Source organism: Rhinatrema bivittatum, chromosome 5 (genome assembly GCF_901001135.1).
Source record: "Rhinatrema bivittatum chromosome 5, aRhiBiv1.1, whole genome shotgun sequence".
NCBI classification, from domain to species: Eukaryota; Metazoa; Chordata; class Amphibia; order Gymnophiona; family Rhinatrematidae; genus Rhinatrema; species Rhinatrema bivittatum.
Window position 1 is genome coordinate 210,300,409 of NC_042619.1, and position 22,899 is coordinate 210,323,307.

The 22,899-nt window shown below is 44.2% G+C and overlaps 1 protein-coding gene across 1 annotated transcript in view; it reads right to left on the reverse strand.

Moving 5' to 3' along the window:
- The window catches only part of CFAP47 (cilia and flagella associated protein 47), a 1,765,744-nt gene that overhangs the window by 254,417 nt on the left and 1,488,428 nt on the right, over positions 1–22,899 (reverse strand). The window contains exons 58-59 of the mRNA XM_029603108.1: positions 3,091–3,250; positions 2,333–2,427 (exon numbers count right to left, since the gene is read on the reverse strand). Coding sequence (XP_029458968.1) covers positions 2,333–2,427; positions 3,091–3,250 — 255 coding nt within the window. The remainder of the gene's footprint in view (positions 1–2,332; positions 2,428–3,090; positions 3,251–22,899) is intronic.

The following is a 22,899-nucleotide window of genomic DNA, read 5'->3' on the forward strand; positions in this document are numbered from 1 at the left end:
ATCGTTAAATCGTGAGCCGGCACATTAAAACCTCCTAAAACCCACCCCCGACCCTTTAAATTAAATCTCCCACCCTCCCGAACCCCCCCCAAATGACTTAAATAACCTGGGTGTCCAGCGGCGGTCCGGAACGGCAGCGGTCCGGAACGGGCTCCTGCTATTGAATCTTGTTGTCTTCAGCCGGCGCCATTTTCCAAAATGGCGCCGAAAAATGGCAGCGGCCATAGAACAACACGATTCCACGGCAGGAGGTCCTTCCGGACCCCCGCTGGACTTTTGGCAAGTCTTGTGGGGGTCAGGAGGCCCCCCCCAAGCTGGCCAAAAGTTCCTGGAGGTCCAGCGGGGGTCAGGGAACGATTTCCCGCCGCGAATCGTTTTCCGTACGGAAAATGGCGCCGGCAGGAGATCGACTGCAGGAGGTCGTTCAGCGAGGGTTCCGGCGCCTCGCTGAACGACCTCCTGCAGTCGATCTCCTGCCGGCGCCATTTTCCGTACGGAAAACGATTCGCGGCGGGAAATCGTTCCCTGACCCCCGCTGGACCTCCAGGAACTTTTGGCCAGCTTGGGGGGGGCCTCCTGACCCCCACAAGACTTGCCAAAAGTCCAGCGGGGGTCCGGAAGGACCTCCTGCCGTGGAATCGTGTTGTTCTATGGCCGCCGCCATTTTTCGGCGCCATTTTGGAAAATGGCGCCGGCTGAAGACAACAAGATTCAATAGCAGGAGCCCGTTCCGGACCGCTGCCGTTCCGGACCGCCGCTGGACACCCAGGTTATTTAAGTCATTTGGGGGGGGTTCGGGAGGGTGGGAGATTTAATTTAAAGGGTCGGGGGTGGGTTTTAGGAGGTTTTAATGTGCCGGCTCACGATTCTAACGATTTATAACGATAAATCGTTAGAATCTCTATTGTATTGTGTTCCATAACGGTTTAAGACGATATTAAAATTATCGGACGATAATTTTAATCGTCGAAAAACGATTCACATCCCTATTAACAAAGGCATTTCTGCAGGTTTGTTTAATTTGTTCATTTAAAGGTAACTGCAAGGGGAATTGAAGGGAAGGAGATGGAGGGACAGGGAACAGAGCTGAGAACAGGGCTGGTTTTGGGGTGGGTGAGCTGGCTGCTTGCCCAAGGCACCATCAGCTGAGAGATGCTCTGAGGACTGTTGGGACAGAGGAGGAAAGATCCAGCTTAGCAGTGGTGGGTCCCATCCTGTTGCAGCCAAAGACACACTCGGCCTGGCTGTGAGGATGGAAGAGGAGAGGCCCAGTGGGGCCATGGCGGATCCCATCCCACTGTGGTTGAAGGGAACAATTGCATGGTTGCAGCATATCCCATTCTGCCACAGCCTAAGAGAGGACTGGTCGAGGGGGACATTTTTCACCCAGGGTGTCTTTTGCCCTAAATCCAACCCTGGGTGAAAACTGGGAAAGAAATGGGAAAGAAAACTTGAGTGGCCTTGTGTGTCCAGTGGCAGCCTCAGGAAAACTCATGTCTATGTGCCAGGGAACTGACTTTACTCTGATAAAAAAAAAAAAAAAAAAGCCTACAAACTTTGCCAGGTGTTGCTTTTGATCTTCTTGTTTACCTGTGCTTTCTCCATCTCTCCATTCATGTCCCTATCTGTTTCTGCCTTTCCCTCTCCTTTATTCATGTTTTCTTTTTTGTCGTCATGCTTTCCACTTCTGATGACTTCCTGTTTTATCATGCTTATGCTGTTTTCCTCTCCATTCTTTCCAATCTTGCCTTTTCACTAGCAGCAGCCTTGTATATAGTAACCAGTGCCAATTAAGCAGATAGGTCTCATTCATGAGATTGTTCGGTATCTTTGGTGATCAACAGTAATGTCTAGACCTCAGTGGACAGAATGGAGTACAGCATGTGGATGTCCAAGTTGTGCATTACTAACAAACACCCTACAGCTCAGAATGCAACATTTTTAACTGCTGTAGATAGCAATGTAAAACACATTCTCATGATGAACATACTGCTCCCCACATCTGCCCAGAAAGATGGAAGGATATCATTGTCCTTTTTGCAGACTCTCCCACAGACTGCTTGTAGAAACATATTACAGTAACAGGATAAGAACATGTACAACTAAAACAAAGATCATTCTCTGGCTCAATACATAGCAATCATTAAAAACTTGCTTTTTGTAAGCACTGTTAAAACTATCAGACTAGCAGCCCTTAGAGCCTGATTTGGTAAGGCTTTTTTCCTGTTCTGTGTTTATGGATAAAATGCTTGGCAAATCAGGCCCTTACCATAGAACTGGTAGATGATATTAAAGCTTAAAACTTTATAGGGGATATGAAAAGCATCTGTACCTGGCTCAGGTTTAACAGGTGTTACTTCTGGGATACCATGAATTGGATAGAGCCAGCGAATGCCAGAGATTTCCCCTGTCTCTGTGATGCTGACACTGCAGGAAGATTACAGTACAAAGAAGTTACTGATGGATAACTGATGCTGTATACTATTGTTTTTAGCATTACCATTCATCAAAGATTTACATGGAAGTAGACAACAATATAATAGATGCAACATAATTAACTGAAAATTAATGTTGGCATACTATAGTATTGGGAATGAGGTTTAAAGCTGGAAAATTAGTTAATCAATATAAGAATGATTCTCTTCAATAAATGATTGCTACAAGTAACAAATGGTTTTCTTCTGGACAATAACTTCCATCTGAATGCTGCTCTTAGAATTTGTATATTTTATGGACTCACATAGATGGACCATTTAACTGGTCACACGCCACTGTAAGACACTTCCCTAGCTCAGGATCTTAAAATTCTGAATGCTCTTTAGCAATTAGCTGCTCTTCTTTTCCGCTTTCTGTTCCATGGCTCTTTCTAGGTTTTGCATCAATAAAGAAATCTTCAGGATCAAGAACTCCACGTTAGCAAAACATGCTCTAAGATCCATTCACGTAAAAGCAATGAAAATACTTAACCATGGTCAATGCACAGGAACCTGAACCCACCCAGTTTGTACATAAAGTACATGCAAATTCTGTAACTATTAGTGCCTGCCATTTGCAATAAATAAATGTTGCCCAACCCTCTGCAGTAATTACCTTTGCAGTTCATTAGCTATATCCTCAAGGCTGTTGTACTCCCAGTTTTCACCATTTTCTTTTACCATGTGAACCACCACCACGGCTTCAAACAATTTCATGGTGTCAGGAGAAAACATCACCGGGATGTCCAACTTTTCTTTGGGAGATAATGGGATCCCTGTAAGATATATCAAAGGTTATTACTGAGATGAAAATTACTCATACTCTTCAGAGGTATAAATATCCGTCCAATCACTTTTCATTATAGAAACAAATTTCTGTTTTTTAAATAACAAATTAGATTTTCCAAGAAAAATGTGCGACATTGCTAGAAATAGGATGCGCAACAGGAAACCTCATTTCCTGGTGTTACTGAAGCTCTTCAGGAAAGGAATTCATTTCTTGCTTGGCTTGTTTCCTCTTCAGGCATTTGTCACCAGTCTCCATTCTTTTTTGATCTGATAATGTTCTCTCTTACACCTTTGCACATTTTGAATAAAAGGCACACCCAATGGTTTTAAAGAAATCCCTCCCCTGGATTCAGTCTTTAGCTGTGTAAACTATAGTTATTTTTTGCATAAATCAGCAAACTGAGCCAACCAACTACAGCCTCATGAGCATCTGGCCAATTTTTATAAATGAGCTGTTTTGCAAGAAAATTGTTAAACAATAAATTATGCTAATAAAAGTATGAAACGCTGTTGAATATTTATACTGCTATAATTTTAGAAAAAACAGTTCCGCTTATATCAGAAGAGATGAATCCAAAAATCAGTCTAACACATTTAAGTTGTGCCCCACTTTCTTAAAACAACCAAGAGCAAAGCCTGGGGCATTTGAGGTAAGTCACTTGGAGCTATGTTTAGATAAGCAACTAAGAAATGAAATGAATAAATAGATCCAATCTATTTGTCCCATTTATTTATTTAGATCCAGTCCCTGCTCTTTATTGGACTCGATTCCATATTGATGTCTTTGGGGACTCAGAATCCTCATTACCTATCTGATCCTTATTCATGATGCTGCATTCCTTTCCCAGATCATTTTAGTGCACAAACGACAATAAAGGCACGGTCAATAAGTGGCAAGCTATGCAGGGAAGAGTGTATGCGTGTGCAGCTTTCTGCAACTTCCATCAAAGCTGTTCAAAGGAGGAAAACCCCAGGGAACTCATGTTCACATTTTTGTAAAAAATGCGTTTTCTCTTTAGTGCTGAAGCCAGCTTCCTTCAACAGATATATTTGCAAATAGCTGCTCAATGTGTGGGTTCTTTCATTGTCTCACTTCCACCCTTCACTCAGCCTGTTTGACTCCCCCACCCCCTTACCAGCCTTTACCAGCCTCAATTGCTCCCTAGCTCATCACTCACTCTCCCACCAGTACCTGTCCTCTCCCTCATCCAGCAAGCTTTTACTCCAGTCACCAGTCTCTTTTTACCCCTCCCATCTGTCCTGCTATCTGCAGTCTCTTTTTCTCTCATTATTGCCCCACTAATCTTGGAACAATCAAGAGGCTAGTTGGCAAATAATCAGAGTCCACAGAAACATTCAGAATATGAAAAAGGCAGAGTTTTATTCAACAACTTTAGGATGGCACTGCGGTTTAACTAATAGGTCTTACACGGAACCGTTTTTCAACAAGCTGCGCCGGGAAGGACCATAGGTCGAGCTGTAGGGGCTCCAATAGTATTGAATGGCACATCAAGCCGCTTCGGCTAGACCATACATCCTCATCACTCTCCTCTCTCCCGCACTATCTATTCACCCTTGCTTTCTTTTCCCACTACACATTCCCCTTCGCTCTTCTCTCCCCTCTCCTGCAACCCACTCCCTCTTTCCCTCCCTTTCTGGTGCAGCAGCGGCAGCTGACTCAGGCCACAGCTGCCTCTCAAGACTCAGCACAGTGTTTGCTGTTCCATAAAGTTCATGCGCAGGTCTCACGGAAGAAAAGACATGGTGTACTATTAGAGAGGGTGCTGCTGGAGCACGTAACAGGACCCGCTTGTTGCATTCTGGGCTTATTCCCTGCATGGTAAATGAAATCAGGGAAGAACAGTGTAAACAGTGGAGTGCCTCAGGGATCTGTACTTGGACCGGTGCTTTTCAATATATATATATAAATGATCTGGAAAGGAATACGATGAGTGAGATTATCAAATTTGCGGATGAAAATTTAATGTGGCCAAGTGCAAGGTGTTGCATATAGGGAAAAATAACCCTTGCTGTAGTTACATGATGTTAGGTTCCATATTAGGAGCTACCACCCAGGAAAAAGATCTAGGCATCATAGTGGATAATACTTTAAAATCGTCGGCTCAGTGTGCTGCAGCAGTCAAAAAAGCAAATAGAATGTTAGGAATAATTAGGAAGGGAATGGTTAATAGAACGGAAAATGTCATAATGCCTCTGTATCGCTCCATGGTGAGACCGCACCTTGAATACTGTGTACAATTCTGATCGCCGCATCTCAAAAAAGATATAGTTGCGATGCAGAAGGTACAGAGAAGGGCAATCAAAATGATAAAGGGGATGGAACAGCTCCCCTAAGAGGAAAGGCTGAAGAGGTTAGGGCTGTTCAGCTTGGAAAAGAGACGGCTGAGGGGGGATATGATAGAGGTCTTTAAGATCATGAGAGTTCTTGAACGAGTAGATGTGAATTGGTTATTTACACTTTCGAATAATAGAAGGACCAAGGGGCATTCCATGAAGTTGGCAAGTAGCACATTTAAGTCTAATTGGAGAAAATTCTTTTTCACTCAACGCACAATAAAGCTCTGGAATTTGTTGCCAGAAGATGTGGTTAATGCAATTAGTGTAGCTGGGTTCAAAAAAGGTTTGGATAAGTTCTTGGAGGAAAAGTCCATTAACGGCTATTAATCAATTTTACTTAGGGAATAGCCACTGCTATTAATTGCATCAGTAGCATGGGATCTTCTTAGTGTTTGGGTAATTGCCAGGTTCTTGTGGCCTGGTTTGGCCTCTGTTGGAAACAGGATGCTGGGCTTGATGGACCCTTAGTCTGACCCAGCATGGCAATTTCTTATGTTCTTAAGAATAAAACGTTTGGCTAATGCCCAGTTATTATTATCCATAATTACTGCTCCTCCTTAAATCACTTTGGAAGGGGAAAGGCTAACCTGCTCAGAAATGGTGAGAAATCTGGGCAAAGTTATGGAATCAGATTTTAATTTCAAAGTGCAGGTAAATAAAATAGTTTGACTGGCATTTTTAAAACTGTGACAAGTAAGAAAACTTGGTCCTTCTATTATTCGAAAGTGTAAATAACCAAAATGGCGCCGGTCGTACGGCAACACGATTCGACTGCAGGAGGTCGTTCCGGACCCCCGCTGGATTTTTGGCAAGTCTTGTGGGGGTCAGGAGGCCCCCCCAAGCTGGCCAAAAGTCCCTGGGGGTCCAGCGGGTGTCCGGGAGCAATCTCCTTCGCTCCTGCCGTCGGGGGACAAAAAAACAAAATGGCGCCGGCGCTACCTTTGCCCTGTATATGACAGGGCAAAGGTAGCGCCGGCGCCATTTCTACAATGCACCGGAGGTCCGAGAGTAAAAGATCACACCGGGACCCTTCCTCTGGACCCCAGGTAATTTAAGGCATTTTGGGGGGGGTTCGGGAGGGTGGGGGATTTATTTTAAAAGGTCGGGGTGGGTTTTAGGGTTGTTTTAGTGTGCCGGTTTTCCCGCCCTCCCCCTTCCCCTCCCCCCCCCACTGGACCCCAGGTAATTTAAGGCATTTTGGGGGGTTCGGGAGGGTGGGGGATTTATTTTAAAGGGTCGGGGTGGGTTTTAGGGATGTTTTAGTGTGCCGGTTTTCGATTTACATGATTTACACGATATTCACGATATTTAAAAAACCCAAACTGCGACGATCCGATTCCCTCCCCCTCCCAGCCAAAATCGATTGTTAAGACGATCGATCACATGATTCACATCTCTAATCCCCACTGCATCTCAAGCATGTGGGAAGGCATCTTGGAGAGTGCAGCTGGAGTCAAGAATAGCTAGTGATTCCTCCAGGAGAAGATTTTTTGGATTTGATTTAACAGTTCCAGTGGGAAGGGCATAACCCTGGTATACCAAAGGATTGGATCAAAGATCTTTTTGCCTAGGAAAGCAGTTAACAGCATGGGTGAAGAGAAGGATTAAGACTTTTGAGACAAGAACTCAAGACCTTAAGAGTTTTTACATTGGATTACAGTTTACTATTTTGATTCATTTTTAGGATGTTTGTATTTTTTCTGTTGTGCTTGGGATATTCTTCCAACTGACCAGTTTTATGCTAGATCTCACTCTAGTTATCCCACCCTCACTGGTGAGGATATATTTTCTATGGATGAAGGTGCAAGAGCAGGAAGAGAAGTGAGAAGGAAGAGAATGGACACGGAAACCATCTGTTTTGTCTACTTATTGTCACAGTTTGGTGGAGAAGAAGGGGGAGGAGGGTCAGATTCTAAATCTGATGCATGGTGCTGATTTCGGTGAAAATTGCTCTGGAATCTTTAATCATCAGCATTTTTCCTCCCATATTATACCAACTGTTGCAAAGAGCTATTACTTTTTTTTTTTAAACATTCTGTGCTTTTCCCAGGCCTCCACTATCACCTTTGCTACCCTGGCAACAACCCCACACTTTATCCACACTGCCACCCTTTTGGGCAACCACCAGGATCCAGCTGCAGGAATACAATCTCATCTTGTGAAGCAGACTTATTTACAGTATACAGGGAAGGAAGGGGTTGTTTCAAGCAGTACTAAGGAGGTAATTTGCAATAGAGTTACATGTGTACATGTAACATACTATGGTAGCAATTGTCAAAAGCCACTTGCCTGTGTTAAGTGCACTTACATGTTTAAAACCCAGTTTTAAGGCATGTAAATCCTTTTGAAAATTACTCTCTGTATCATTCTTGAGTAAGACACTATTCTCCTTAACAATAAAGATACTTTCCATAGGAAAAGAATGGGAAAACTCCCTTTTTAAATAAGGCTTACTCTCTCTAAATCTTAGGCTTGGCAGGTTAGCAGGTCTGCCTGCTGAATCTAACACTCATGAAGTGAACTGCGTAAAGAGATAACCCACAGGACACTTTTCTAAAACTGCCTAACGTTGCTGGCCCACTGCTGAAAACCTTTGTGCAATGCAAGAGATGAATTCTGTCCTTTAATTAAAGCTTTTGGCTGGGTGAAGGGAAATCAATTATGAAACAAAAGATCAACTGAACAAGTGTAGTTCGGTGGCCCATAAGGCTCATTAAGCTGCCAAGCCACAACATGATTTTCTGGGCTAATAAACAAAAAGCCCTCTTATCCTCTCCAAATGCTTTTGCTTCCCTTATTAATACTGAAGATGTAGTGGGCATGTGTGTGTTGGGGGAAAGGGGGTTACACTACTGTGTCAATAGTGGAATGAAGACGATAGCTAGGTGATGAACCTCAGTCTCATATACACCAAGCAAGAGAGACACCTCAGGGTTATCCTTTCTGAGGATCTCAAGGTAATGAATACTGAAACAGTGTAATAAGTTAGTGGCCAGAGCCTGAGTAATACTAGGATCAATAATGAATAAAAAAGAGAAGTGATAATGCATTTGCACCTGTCAATAGTGAGACCTCATCTTCATTGTTGTACCCAGTTCTGGAGGCTGAACCTCCAAAAGGATAAAAAAATTATGAGGCTGCCAAAATGGTGCATGTTCTGTACCAAAAGCTCTATGAAACAAGACTTACCCTAGAGCAGAGGAAAAATATCACAGAGACGTTCAAATACCTAAAAAGTTGAAATAATGCACAAGAAGGAAACATATTTAAGTGGAAAAGAAGCTCTAGAACAAGAGGTCATGTATGCGGACCAGAGCAACATCAGAAGAGATTGCTTCATGCAAAGGGTAGTGGATATTTGGATGTTTCGGAGGCATGAACAATAACCGATATCATGAAAACCTGGGCAAAGCATGGAGGAGCAAGGTAAGACCAAAGATCAATTATGGCTAGGGACCTTCGTTTTCACTTTTTATTTTATTTTTCAGTGGAATTTAGCAGTGTTTATTATAACAAATAAAAATGAAAGAGTCGTTTTTCCCAATGATTTTTGTCCTGTTTTTATTCATTATAGTAAGCACTCAAAAATCGCAGAGAAAATAGAATAAAAACTGAAAATTTAGGGCTAGATTTTATATCGTCGCGCGGCTCTGTGAATCGCGCGGTACCAGGGGGCAGGGGGGGCGAAGCGGGGGGCGGGCCTGCGAAAGCCAGCAGCAATCGCACCACCACGGTGCTATCGCTGCCGGCTTTCGCAAACCAATAGCGCCACCGTGAAAGGTGGTGCTATTGTAAAGTAAATGACGGCGATAAGTGTCCTTACCTTTTCGCCGTCAACGATGTCTTCGCAGTGTCTGCCCCAGTGCCGCCCGACACCTCCCCTTCTGGTGCAGATGCCGCCCAGAACCCGCCATGATCTAGTGCGAAAAGTCCCTTTTCGCGTGCGATCCCTTTAGAAAATGACCCCCCCTTCATTCCATAATTATGACCTATGTCACTGCATAAGAATTAAATTGGACAGGGGTTTGTGGTTCTTGCTATCATCATAGTCTATATTTCTATGTTCCAAGCGGTAAATGTTCAAGAAGGCATCTAACTGCAAAAGACAGTGTGTACTTCTCAACCCACACAAACCTAATGGATTTTTAACCCCAAGGAGATTGATATTCAGCGCTACATAGCTGGATAAATAGTGACTTATCGGGCAGCTGCTGAAAATTCAGCTATGCTTAGTGGTCGCCTCTTAGCTAGATAAGCATAACTGTGCTGCTGAATATCCCGTGTAAGTCAGCCAGATAAGTTCTATCTGGCTAAATTACATAGCTGGATAACTATGACTGTTGGGCCCAAAGTATTATTGTATATTGTGTTTGAATTGGTTTTTTATGCGATTAAAATTTAAAAGTACACATGTACATTTAAGAGATGTTGAATCCTGGCATAAAACCCTCATGTTAGTGGCATGCCTCATGTATGCCTACATTTTTTAAACTTAAACGTATGTATGTAGTTTCCAACCATGTCTGAAATGCCCCCTCGAATACCTCTTTTTAAGATGGCTACACGTACAACTTTTGCACTAAAGTTTTCACTATGACTTTGAGCCAAACAAGAACCAAAGACAATAAAAATGAAAAAAACTTAAAAACCATAAATTAAAGATTTAAGAAAGAGCAGGGCGATAGTGAAAGGCCTTTCTGCACTCAAAACTGCCTTTTATGTGTGGAAATGGGGGCACTGATTAATGCTTGGCCTCTCCGTAGGTAAAAGTAGGCATGCTGTTCAACCATCCATGGACTTGTGCCCGCAGACTGACAAGGCAGTCCCAGAAACAGGTACCTTTAAAGACTGGTCTAAGAGGCTAGAACTATCATTGTAAAATACATCTCCCAGAAGGTCTTGAGAGATAAGTTTAGATCACCTGACTGATGACAGGCAGGAGGGGGGGGGGAAGGGCAGCACTCCCACCAGGTGGTTTTAATCAGGTCAATGAGCCTGGGGACGGGAAGAGGTGAGTCCATTTCAGGATTGAAAGCTGAAGCAGACTGGGGAATGAAACTGAAAACATGAAGATTGTACTACCTGATAATCCTCCAGAGAGGGGTGCGGAAGAGATGGAATATATAAAGGGTCTGGCAGCCTTACAGAATTAAAGCAAGGTGAATAGTTTTTTGTCTCTCTGCGTCAGTTAGCTGGAAGTTCAAGTAGCTCTATTTTTTGTTTATTGGTTTGCAAACAGTGGTGGGTGGATGGTAGTCACTCAGTCTGTTGAGACTACCATGGGTAGTGGTACTCTTGAGAGTGTCTTAAAAACTGTTTGCAGCACTATAAAAATTAGACCTGTGAACTGAGCAAATGGTCTAAGGTATTTTTATTTGTTTACAGGATTTTGCATTACTCTTCTTAAAGGGGAGTTGGTGAAGACTGCTCCTGATTCCATACCGGGGTGGTAAAGGACTGTAGAACTAAATTAGAGTGATAACCCTTTTGCAAGGCTGGAATCTGACTGCCTTAGTTTAAGCTGTGTTGAACTTTTGGATACTGCACAGCTAATTTATCCCTAGAAGTCCAGGCTATGTGAAGAAAAGAATTCCTGAGGACAACACTCCGAGGAGAGCAGCTTCTAGAAATATTTTATCAAAAGTTTGTGACAACAAGGACCCCTCAGTCCTTTGGGAAAACCTGATGTAACCCCATTTACTTGAGTGCCAAATACAACGGAATCACCAGCTTCCTGTTTTGGGATGGTGAGCAGAAAAGGCCTTGATCAATCCAGCCCGTCATTTGTGTTTCCCTCAAACCCATGCAACGGGTTTACTGGCCATAACACCTCTACATATTGTACAAATCTATAACATTCGGGGCTTTCATGCAGCTATTTTTTTATACCGTCTTGTATTTTGTCTACAGCAGTAAAATCTGGAAAAATAAAAAGTTCCTTTGTTTTGCTTAGCAGTCATGAGGCTTTCTGCCTTCCCAGAAGAACATCTTAAAAGAATACCAGTAAACTGAACATGACCTTCATTTTAGTAATGGATGAATTTATCCTGGGAGAGTCATCTTTAATCAATTCAGTGACAGTACATTTCTGCTCCATGCAGCACAATCTCAGGTATTTAGCAAAGCCATTAGAAACGGACCAAATCCAGCAATCGCAGAGATACCGCAAGACAAATCAGCACTAGTGCTTCCATGAATTATTTTTCACTCCCATAATAAAAAAAGAATCCCTAAATTTATATTGTTTTACAGATTAAGTCAGCAATAATATCACTGCTTAAGACGAAGCAGTTAAAGCCTTAAATTGGAATAGCTCTAAGATTTGTATCAGTAATAATGCAGATGGCAGCATTACCACCTTCAAATAATGTCAAGAAACAAAATATTATAGCAAAATAACAAAATAAGCACCAGAATCTTAGCAAATAACTTTTCCCACAGTATATATCGGACATCCATCTTCAAATACAATTTAAACTGCTCCTGCTTTTTCTACGAAATGCTAAATGGACTAATCTCAGAATAATTTTTCCATTCAGTCTCAATTTATAGTCACTTTGGAATTTTTACTGAACTGAAGCAGAGAAATATGACCACCCTCTAGAAAAAGCCGTATCTGAACAGAATAATGAGCGGGCTCTACCAGAGACGATCATAACTTCTCCAATTGGGCTGTGATTTAGTTGATTTAAATTAGGTGAACACGATAACTTTAAGAGAGCAATTCCCAACCTCTAAAACGTTGAGACCAATATTCAGTAGGCCATTTAGAGGACAAGTTATCTGGCTACAGTTAGCTGGATAACGTGTCCAGTATATCCAGCAGGATAAACGTCCTGCTGAATTTACTTGCTTAAAGTTATTCAACTATATACTGCCAAAGGGGCAGATTGCAGGAAAACAGCAGCCTGGGGGATTTTTTCAGAACTAGCTGACTGGGTATCTGACTTCCTCATGCACTGTCCCTACACACACACACACACACACGCACACACGCACACTTGTTCTGAAACAAAGACACACATTCTGTTGTTCTCAGTACGTGGGTGTGTCTGTGCAAGACAGAGTCTGTGTATGTCTGTCAGAAAGATTTACACTCATACACACACTCTGATGCAAAGTATGAGTATGGATAGGGAGAGCCACCGACCCAAAGCAGCACAGCTCCAGATGGATTCCTGCTTTCCCATGTGGAGCCAGTGCAGTCAGGGCTGGTGTAATAGTATTATTTATTTATTTATTTATTTAACGGTTTTATATACCGACATTCATTAGGGATATCACATCGGTTTACAATAAACGAGAAACTATGCTTAAGTGGCGCTTGACAGGTAACAGGTATTAGGCACCATAGATGAAAGTTACAGCCTTACACCCTCTCCAGCCCCATCCATCCCATGCACAATTAATATTTATGCATTTATAAATAATTTAACATGAAAGAGGACATCCATAGTACGGTCTTCAGAGGTAAAAATATCACAATGTGTATATTATATTTACATGTGCTACTGTACTGCCAACAAGAAATCCCTGCCAAAGAAAAAAAGACATGGAACCCAAATTTCTCCTCAATAAACTAAAAAGACATGGGATAGGAGGTGTTGTCTTGATGTGGAGTGGTAACTGGTTAAAAAACAGGAAACATAAATGGTCAGTCTTCCCAGTGAGGAAAGGTGAATTGTGGAATGCTCAGAGATCTGTCCTGGGAGCAGTGCTGTTCAACTTTTTATTAATGATCTAGAAAGGGGAGTAACAAGTGAAGTGAACAAATTTGTAGATTACACACAAATATTCAGGATAATTAAAACACAGGCAGATTGTAAGAAACTACAGAAGGACTTTGCGAGACTGGAGAATTGGGCATCTAAATGGCAGATGAAATTTAATACGGACAAATGCCCAGAGCAATGCACATAGGGCAAATTAACTCTGATTTTAGATACACAATGATGGATTCTGCATTATGAAAAACCACCCTGGGAAAAGGTCTAGGAGTCACTGTGTGGACAGTACATTGAAATCCTCAGCTCAGAATGTGATGGTACTCAAAAAAACAAAGAGAATGCAGGGAATAATTAAAAAAGGAATGGAGAATAAAACCTAGATCATCATAATGCCTCTGTATAGATCATTGATGTGGCGGCATGTTGAATGTGCAATTCTGGTCATCCCATCTCAAAAAGGATATAGTGGAGTTAGAAAGGTAAAGAGAAGGGCAACAAAAATAGTTTAGAGGTTGGAACAGCTCCCTTATGGAGGGGCCGATGCAATAATCTTTGCGGAAAGCGGGTGCTGACTTTTCAGCGCCCGCTTTCTTAATGAACAAATGGCTCCCGCCATGCAATTTGTAAATTAGGGGGTCACGCTAGGAAGGAGGCACTAGGATCGCTTGCGTGACCTTAGCACCTCCTTACTAATGCGACCCATGGCGGCTGCCTGTTATGAAGACCAATGCTGGTAAACTTGGCCTCGGTTTTCATAACCTGCCTGTCTGCCAGTAATGAAAACGGCCGCCATGTTTATCGGCGGCCATTTTCATTACTGGCAGATGGCCGGTTATGAAAACTAATGCCAAGTTTACCGGCGTCGGTCTTCATAACTCGGCGGTCTGCTGAGTAATTTTATTTTATTTTTTTTTTACTTTAAAAAGAGAAGTACAGAAAAGCAGTTTTTTCTGCTTTTCTGTACTTCTTTTCAATGCGCTCAGCTATTAACACCTGCTCCAGGCAGGCATTAATATCTGAGTGATAAATGTGCATCTGAGACACACATTTATCTTTTTGCATTTGGAATGAATGAGTAAAGCAGAGTTGCTTACCTGTAACAGGTGTTCTCCCAGGACAGCAGGATGTAGTCCTCACATATGGGTGATGTCACTGGACAGAGCCCTATCAGGGAAAACTTTTCTGTCAAAGTTGCTAGAAAGCTTTGACTGGCACACTGAGCATTCTCAGCATGCCATGATCCCTGTCTCCACAGGGGACTCCCTTCAGTCTCGTTTGTAGCAAGAAAGTGTGAGTGAAAAATAAAATAAAGCGTAAGCGGACCCAACTCCACGGGGTGGCGGGTGGGTTTTGTGAGGACTATATCCTGCTGTCCTGGGAGAACACCTGTTACAGGTAAGCAACTCTGCTTTCTCCCAGGACAAGCAGGATGGTAGTCCTCACAGATGGGTGCTTTCAAGCTACAGGCTGACTCATATTACAACAGGCCAATAGCAGACAACTCGTGCAGCAGACACAATAATGGGGTGCTATTGGCAAGGATGAAGCAACCTGAAATCACAGCAGGTGGTTGTGGAAGTAGTTGGGGATTATACTGGAACAAACTTCTGCAAGACAGATTAGCCAAAGGCAGAGTTTTGACGGACTTCTTTATCTAAGCAGTAGAGGGCTGCGAATGTGTGAGAGAGCACTCCATGTCGCAGCCTAGCAGGTGTCAGCAATTGGTACTGAACGATAGTGTGGTACTGATGTTGCCATGGCCCTTACAAAATGTGCCTGCACTCACCCCTGGAGAGGAAGGCCTGCTTTCTCATAGCAGAATTCGATACAGTCTGATAGCCAGTTAGAGAGAGTTTTTTGCCCACTGGAACTCGCAGCTTGTTTTTGTCAAAGAAGCAAAGAGTTGGGTGGATTTCCCATGGATTGCAGTGCGGTCTAGATAGAATGCAAGTTCACGCTTACAGTCCAAGGTGTGCAAAACCCTCTCGCCTTGGTGAGAGAGAGGCTTTGGGAAGAGTGGGCAGATTATAGACTGAGTAAGGGGAGAGACTGTGTTCACCTTAAGAAGAATCTTAGGGTGAGTACGGAGGACCACTCGGTTACGGAGGAACCTAGTGTTGGTTGAGTATGCAAGAAGGGTTTGTAAGTCAATGACCCTTTTAGCAGAAATGATGGGTACGAGGAAAAGAATTTTCCATGTTAGAATTTTAAAGTTATAGGAATGCAGAGGCTCGAACGGGGAACGTATGAGCCTTGTAAGCACTACATTTGGGCTGCAGCCAGTAACTGGTGATCGTAGAGGAGGCTTAAGTTGTAGAAAACCCATGATAAGCCGACTAATAAGGGGTTGAGCCATTAACCGGGCATCCCCTACTCCTTGGTGGCACACTGAGATGGAACTGAGGTGTACCCATGTGGAGAATGTCTGGGGACCAGAATCCGAAAGGGGGTATCCTAGATAGCCTAATAGGGATGGAGTGGGGCAGAAAAATGGGTACACCCAAATGGTGTGCACCTTTTTGTGCACACCATTTGGTAAAACTTGCCCATTTCGAATGGTAAGAGTTACGTGTGGAAGGTTGTTGTGAAGCTACAAGTACCTGAGAACATTAATATGTCCGTTTTATGAGAGTGACCTGTGGCAGATGAATCGGTTATTAGAGTGATAGGTCGAGAAGTATGGGGAAGCATACTTGTCGAGGGCAGGACGTGGTTATGAGAATCATTGAAAACCTGTCCTGTTGTAGTATCATGAGAGTTTTGGCTATGAGCGGTATCGGAAGAGACACATATAGGAGGCCTTTTTGCAGGGGCGAGCAAAGGCATCCATGGTAATGCCTTTCAATGCATGTGTAGGGAGTAGAATCTATCCACTCTGTGGTTCTATTCGGACGCAAGAGGTCGATGGTTGGTTGACCTCAGTGCTATAAGATTTTGCTCGCTACACATGGATTCAGAGACCACTCACGAGGATGGAGACATCGATTGAGATTGTCTGTTAATACATTCTGTATGCCTGTTAGATAAGTGGCCCGGAGATGCATGGAGTGTGCAAGGGCCAGATCGAAAACTGCGCGGCTTCCTAGCAGAGCAGATAAGAGCCTGTGTGTCACTGTGTGTTCAAGTACCACATTGCCACTATGTTGTCTGTGTGTATCCACAAATTTTTTATGAGAAGCAGTGTTTGAAGGCATAAAAGGCATTATGCATGGCTCGAAGCTCCAGGAAGTTGATCTAAGACTTTCCATGGAGCAGAGTAGACATATTTTGGGTTTAGAGGGTGTTGATACGAGCTCTCCAACCCAAGATGGATGCAACCGTGGCCAAGATCATCTGACGATTTGGTACTGGATCGGTGATATGGATCAGGGACGAAAGCAGTTGAACGGCTTAGAGCCATCGAAATATGAAAATCCACTGAGTTTTCCTCATGGCTAGTCTGGTCATAGGAGTGACGTGGATAGTGGAAACTATGTGGCCCAGCAATGAAAGAATTGATGGGCTGAGGCTGTGTTGCATGTGCGCAGAGATGTGGAGAATTTGACAGGAAGTCTGCACGGTTGTTGGGCTGGAAGTCCATTGCGACTGTAGTGCCCAGAACTGCTCCATATGGGATTTATGGTAGTTGATCAGAAATGCCAGCTAAATTTAGAAGATTTATAGTAAGTCTTGGAGAATTTAGAGCACCTTGCTTGGATTGACTCCTATTAGGCAGTCCTCCAGGTAAGGAAAGGCGTGAATGCTGTTTTTCTCTGTGGATAAGCGGCAGTCACTGCTAGGCATTTGGTGAAATACACAAGTTGTCGAAGCTAGTGCGAATGGCAGAACTTGGTATTGAAAATGTTGTTGACTCACTATGAAGTGCACAGAAAGACCAGAGGATACAGGCAACCCACTTATTGTAGTAAGTAAATAATGATGGCGAGAGACATCATTCTTAACTTTTCCTTCTGAAGAAATTTGTTGAGATTTCTGAGGTCCAGGATGGGCGGAGATTGCCTGCTTTCTGTTGAAAGAAGGAAATAGTGGGATTAAGATACTCTGCCTTGTTGCGTCCGGGGAACGGTATCCCGAGCCCTAGTATTCTGTGTGATAGCCACTCTGTTGTTTGGCAAGGTGGAGAATCTAGGAGCCTGCTTGACTGGCAGAGCTGGTGTGATTTGGATATCAGTTGGTCTCACGCAGGAGCGTGAGCGGTAAAAGGTCCTTTTAGCATCTCTCTCTGCTGTGCAAGAAACGTAGAGAGCTGACGCAGTGTCTCGCGGTGATCTTGCAATTGAGGCACTATCTGCTGGACCTTGTGCATGACAGATCAGCTAGGTCATCTTGGACTTCAGGCTGTAAATCAGGGGCCAGAAGCCAGGTTACTATTGAGTACGGAGTCCTGTTGTGGCAACAGGAGAACGTCGCGAAGCAATTCCATGTGCTGGCAGAGAGGTTCCCTTGGTGTTGAGTAAAACATAGCTTGTAAATAGCAATATATGACACCAATGTGGTTCTTGGAAGATGTTACGACCTAGAACCTTCCGAAAAAATCTGGTCCGTTTTAGTTACCATTGGTTTGGTGCTGAAGCAGGATTAGAGTGCCCATCGCCCTTCATGGTGGAGTCTCAGAAGGACGAGTCAGTGGCGATGACTTAGGCTGTCAGTACGTATGGCAATGAGGTGGTGGCACAACGGTGCAAACATCGATGGCTCCCGTGGTAGTAGATTCCGGAAGGCATCGAGGACAGCCTGAGGGACATAAATGTCCAGGTCCTCCCTGTAAGCTGGTATGGGTAGCGCAGCTACAGTGGGAGACAGGCTAGGCATTACTGGCGCTTCCACATGAATTTATGGTGGTTCAGTACCCGGCACTGGTGTCGGTGGGGAACGCCTCGGTGCCTCGGGTGCAGATGAGCATGGAGACTCATATACCTGGGCCCGCTTTGCAACTGGCTCAATGGACATTGATGCCAGTGTGTATCAGTGCCGGTACCAAACGTGGAACCACGTCGGTGCTGGCAACGATGTTTCCCTTAGAGCTCGGCCCAGTCATTCTCCAGCACCGAGGAACTGCAACCGATGTCCAGAACGGCATTGGCGATGGTTGTTTACCTTGGGAGTAGCGATGTTTCCCTCGGTGCTCGGCCCGGTCATTCTCCAGCACCGAGGAAGATGCCACCGATGTCAAGGATGGCATTGGTGATGAACTGTCACCGTGCCTCCATTGCTCCTTGCATTGTTTGTCACCCAAGGATTACACGGAGCTCTGGTTTAGAACCCGACGTATGGAGCGTTTTCTTTAGTCGAGGGTATTGATTGAGATATAGATGCTTTGGTAGTATCGACGGTATCGATGGTGGCATTGAAGGCGGTATCGAAGGTATCGGCGAAGGCATAGATGGAAGCATTGAAGGCATGGGCGGAGCACTGTTGGCATCAACAGAAGCACCGATGGCATTGATGGTGGCATTGACGGAATCGATGGCGACATCAATGGCATCGATGATGGCATCAATGGAACCAAAGGGGGCATCGACGGCACCGATGAAAGCATCGATGGCATCAATGGTGGCCCCTGGCGGCAATGGGAACTGTGGACGTCCCAAACTCTCTAGCCCTGATGGAGGTTCGCAGCAAGGACACTTGTGGGTATCGTGGGGCAGACTGAGGGTGAAATGAAGGCCGCAATTTGGTTGGTAACCTAGGGGAACCGTTAGTGAGGTGACAGGAACCGATCGAAAAACAGGGCATAGTACTCACCGAGCGTCGATGAAATGTACGCGAAGGGAGACCCGTGTAGGGAAAATTATTTGTAAAGTAAAACTTCAAGTGAGAAAAATCTCACAGAGCTCCTAAACGCGAGGCAAACTGCATTGCGGAAAAAAAAGAGACTGAAGGAAGACCCCTGTGGCCACAGGGATCATGGCATGCTGGGCATGCTCAGTGTGCCAGTCAAAGCTTTCTAGAAACTTTGACAGAAAAGTTTTCTGTGATAGGGCTCCGTCCAGTGACTTCACCCATATATGAGGACTACCATCCTGCTTTTCCTGGGAGAATAGCCTCATTCATATGCATTTGCCCCCTATTGCATTAGGGGGTGGATTAGTGCCTATTTAACCCGTATCCGACAGCAGGTTAAACAGTGCGCTCAGCTGCATGTATTGCATCGGCCCCAGAGAATCATCTTAGAGAATACTTTTTACAAATTGTCTCAAATCTGCTTTCTGTTAGTTTCAGTGAGTATCCCCTAGCTCTAGTGTTATTTGAAAGGGTAAATAGCTGTTCCTTATTTATGTGTTCTATTCCACTCAGAACTTTGTAGACCTCAATCATATCCCACCTCAACTGTCTTTTTTTCACTCAATGCACAGACAAGTTATGGAATTCACTGCCTAAGGATGGGATCAAGACAGCTAGCATAACAATTTAAAAAGAGTTTTGAAAAGTTCATGGAAGAAAAGTCCATAATTATTAACCAGGTGACTCAGGGAGACCCACCATTTGTTACAGGGAGGTAACAGCAAGAAAATGAATCTTTTAGGGCTTGGCTGCTATTGGAGACAAGATGCTGGTCTTGATGGACCTTTGGTCTGAGCAAGCATGGCACTTATATTTTTATAAAGAACAAGGCAAAACACCCTGTGTATCTAAATACTAAACACTTCATCTACGAGGATTAGAATTAATAAAAAATAAAAATTAAAAATATGGGAAAACAGTATCAGAAGAGTTGTGCTCTTTGTAGAATAATCCACAGACTCTTGCTGTTACGCGTCCCGTCCACGCCCAGCCCATGCACGGGCCTGCTCACCTCGCTACTCCTCTGCAGGTCACGGGTCGGCCTTCCCAGCGGCAGCCACGAGCTTCTCCAGGCCTCGGCGTCCCACGGCGGCGGTCGCCGGGCCTTCCACTGCGCACCAAGCCTCACGCCGGAGTTTGGCGTCTTCAGTGGCGTCGGCCAAGCCTCTACGCTGGTGCGCACAAACCGCCCGGCCTCTTGTAGGGCCAGGGGTGGGTCCCAGCTCCACCGTGCGTCCTGGTTGAATGTTCAATATAAGGAAGTCCCTGCCTGCACTTCCTTGCCTTGGCAATCGGGTCGGCATTGCATGTGTACTAGTTTGCCTCCACGTTCACAGTCTTGTTCCAGCCTTGTTCCAGCATCCTTCTGTTCCAGCGTCTGTCTGTCCTGTCTCCCCAGGTAGTACCCTCGGACTATCACCTCGGCCTGCTCCTTGACCATTCTGTCCGCTGCCTGGATCCTGACCGCTGCCTGCCTTGTGACCTCGTTTGACCTCCGGAAACTGACCTCTGCCTCGTCAACTACTCCTCGGACTGATCCTCGGATTCTGACCTCGGCTGCCATTGACCACGTCTCCTGATTCTGGCTCTGTTCCTTGCCCTGTCATCGCCTACGCTGTTCTGGTCTTCCTTGCTCCACCAGACCTACAGCCTAGAGTCCAACCATGCTCCCTTGTTTTTCATGGGCATGCTTCTCTGTTACCTCTCCAGGAGTCCCTGCGAGGCCCACCTAAGTCCAAGCAGCCCGGGACCCTATGGGCTCCACCTGGGGGACCGTGGGCTTCCAGTGGTGAAGCTCATCCTAGCCTTGTCTCCTCCTGTGCTCCTCCCCCTGGGGGCAGGTGCTTCCTGGTCCCTACCAGGGAGCCGTTCGCCACTGCTCCAGGACAAGGGCCCACCTCCAAGCGCAATGCTTGCCTGCAATGGGCTTCAACCAGTTTCATATATTAGAGCACTCCATTTACATCATATACGTATTCTCATTCTCATCTCTCCTATCTCAAAAATTCCTTAATTTTTATTATATTTACCTTTAAAAACAAATATCTATAAAGTTTCCACACTTTACCCAAAATAACTTCTTGTTACTACTATTCTTTAGGAGCAGTGCTCAAAATTCGCCATTTTTATTGAATTTGAAAAGGAACCTGGTGGTCAGAATAGAGGAGAGTTTCCTTGTTCCCTTGTCAATGTCAGGCACTTTCTCACAGACACACATAAACCCACACACTGAGAGCGAGTGTTTGTCTGTGTCAGAGAGAGAGACACCCACACACATACACTCTCCCTCTGACACAGGCAAAGTGTATGCACAGTTATCTGTTGCTCTCTGTGTGACACAGGCACACACTCTCTCTAACACGCTATGGTTGTGCTGCTGCTTATATGCTCATACAGTGCATGCCCCCACCCCAGCATTACTGCATCATAGTGTAAAATTCTTGTTTGCTGCCAGCCCTTCCTCATTCTGCAGCAGTCTCCTCCTTTTCCAATCCCACTCAGACTTGCTAATTCCACAGCTAACTGTTCCTGACACAGCTCAGTCCAGTCACCTCAGACAGAAGCTTCCCCAACACTGTACAGGTACTTCCTTCTGGCTCACTTTCTCCCTTCCTGTGCCTGTAGCTTGTCTCCACATCTCTGCCACCCTCCCATCACTCCAGTGCATTTCCATCGACTGCATGCCACACTCTGCTTCTTTTATGACTTCCCAGGCTTGACTCTGCCTACCTAATTCAGGGAATAGGGGACCAGAAGTGATCCATACTTTTCTCTGGGCTTATAAAAAGAAAAACTTAAGCCCTGGTCAAGACAAGGGAGAGCTACTAACCCAGCTCCAGATGGGAATCCTGCTTTCTCTTATGAAGGCAGTGCAGCCAGGGCTGGTACAAGGTAATTTTATAATATCAGATTTTACATGAAAAAGAACATTCAAAGTACAGTTTTCTAAGATAAAAATATCATGTACAACATGTATATTATTTACATGAACTAATATGGTACCAGCCAGAAAACTCTGCAAAAAAAGCCCTCTGAAGCTATATGGTATTACAGCTTATTGTAAAGGGTATTGGGTGTGGGCTCGGCCTTCAGAAAGCATTGAGTAAACTGAATTGAAATATAGTAAACCTCCCATTTGAAAACAGCACTAATCGCCAGCACTCAAATAGTAATAACCCTACCTATGAAAAGGCAACACTGCAAATATTACTTCAGACCTTGAAATACCAATTCACCTGCTATTAGGAAAACAGAATAAACCAAGCTGTTATAGATCCCTGCAAATAAACTACACACCATAGTTCCCTCTAAGCTGTGTGTGAGCGATTGCTCATACATTTTAGAGCATTGCTCACAGGTTTTACATAATTGCTCACATAAATGTTTCTTTGAGCTATATACAAAAATGGAACACTAATGCTGGTGCTCAAAAATTGTTTGTTTAAAAAATTGTTGATCACACAAAAAAAATTTTGTACACACCTAATCACTCCTTGGAGAAAGCATTGTTATATACTAGCAAAATACCTCACCTCAGACACACATGTAGAACACAGACAGGATAAAGATCATTAAAAGATAAATATTCAGTAGAATCTATATGGGTAGAAATCCCATGTGTGCTGAGTAAGAGTATAGTGATAGGAGTATACTACCATCCAACTGGCCAAAATGGTCAGACAGTTGATGAAATGCTAAGAGAAATCAGAGAAGCTAACCAATTTGGCAGTGCAGTAATAATGAGAGATTTCAATTACCCCAATATT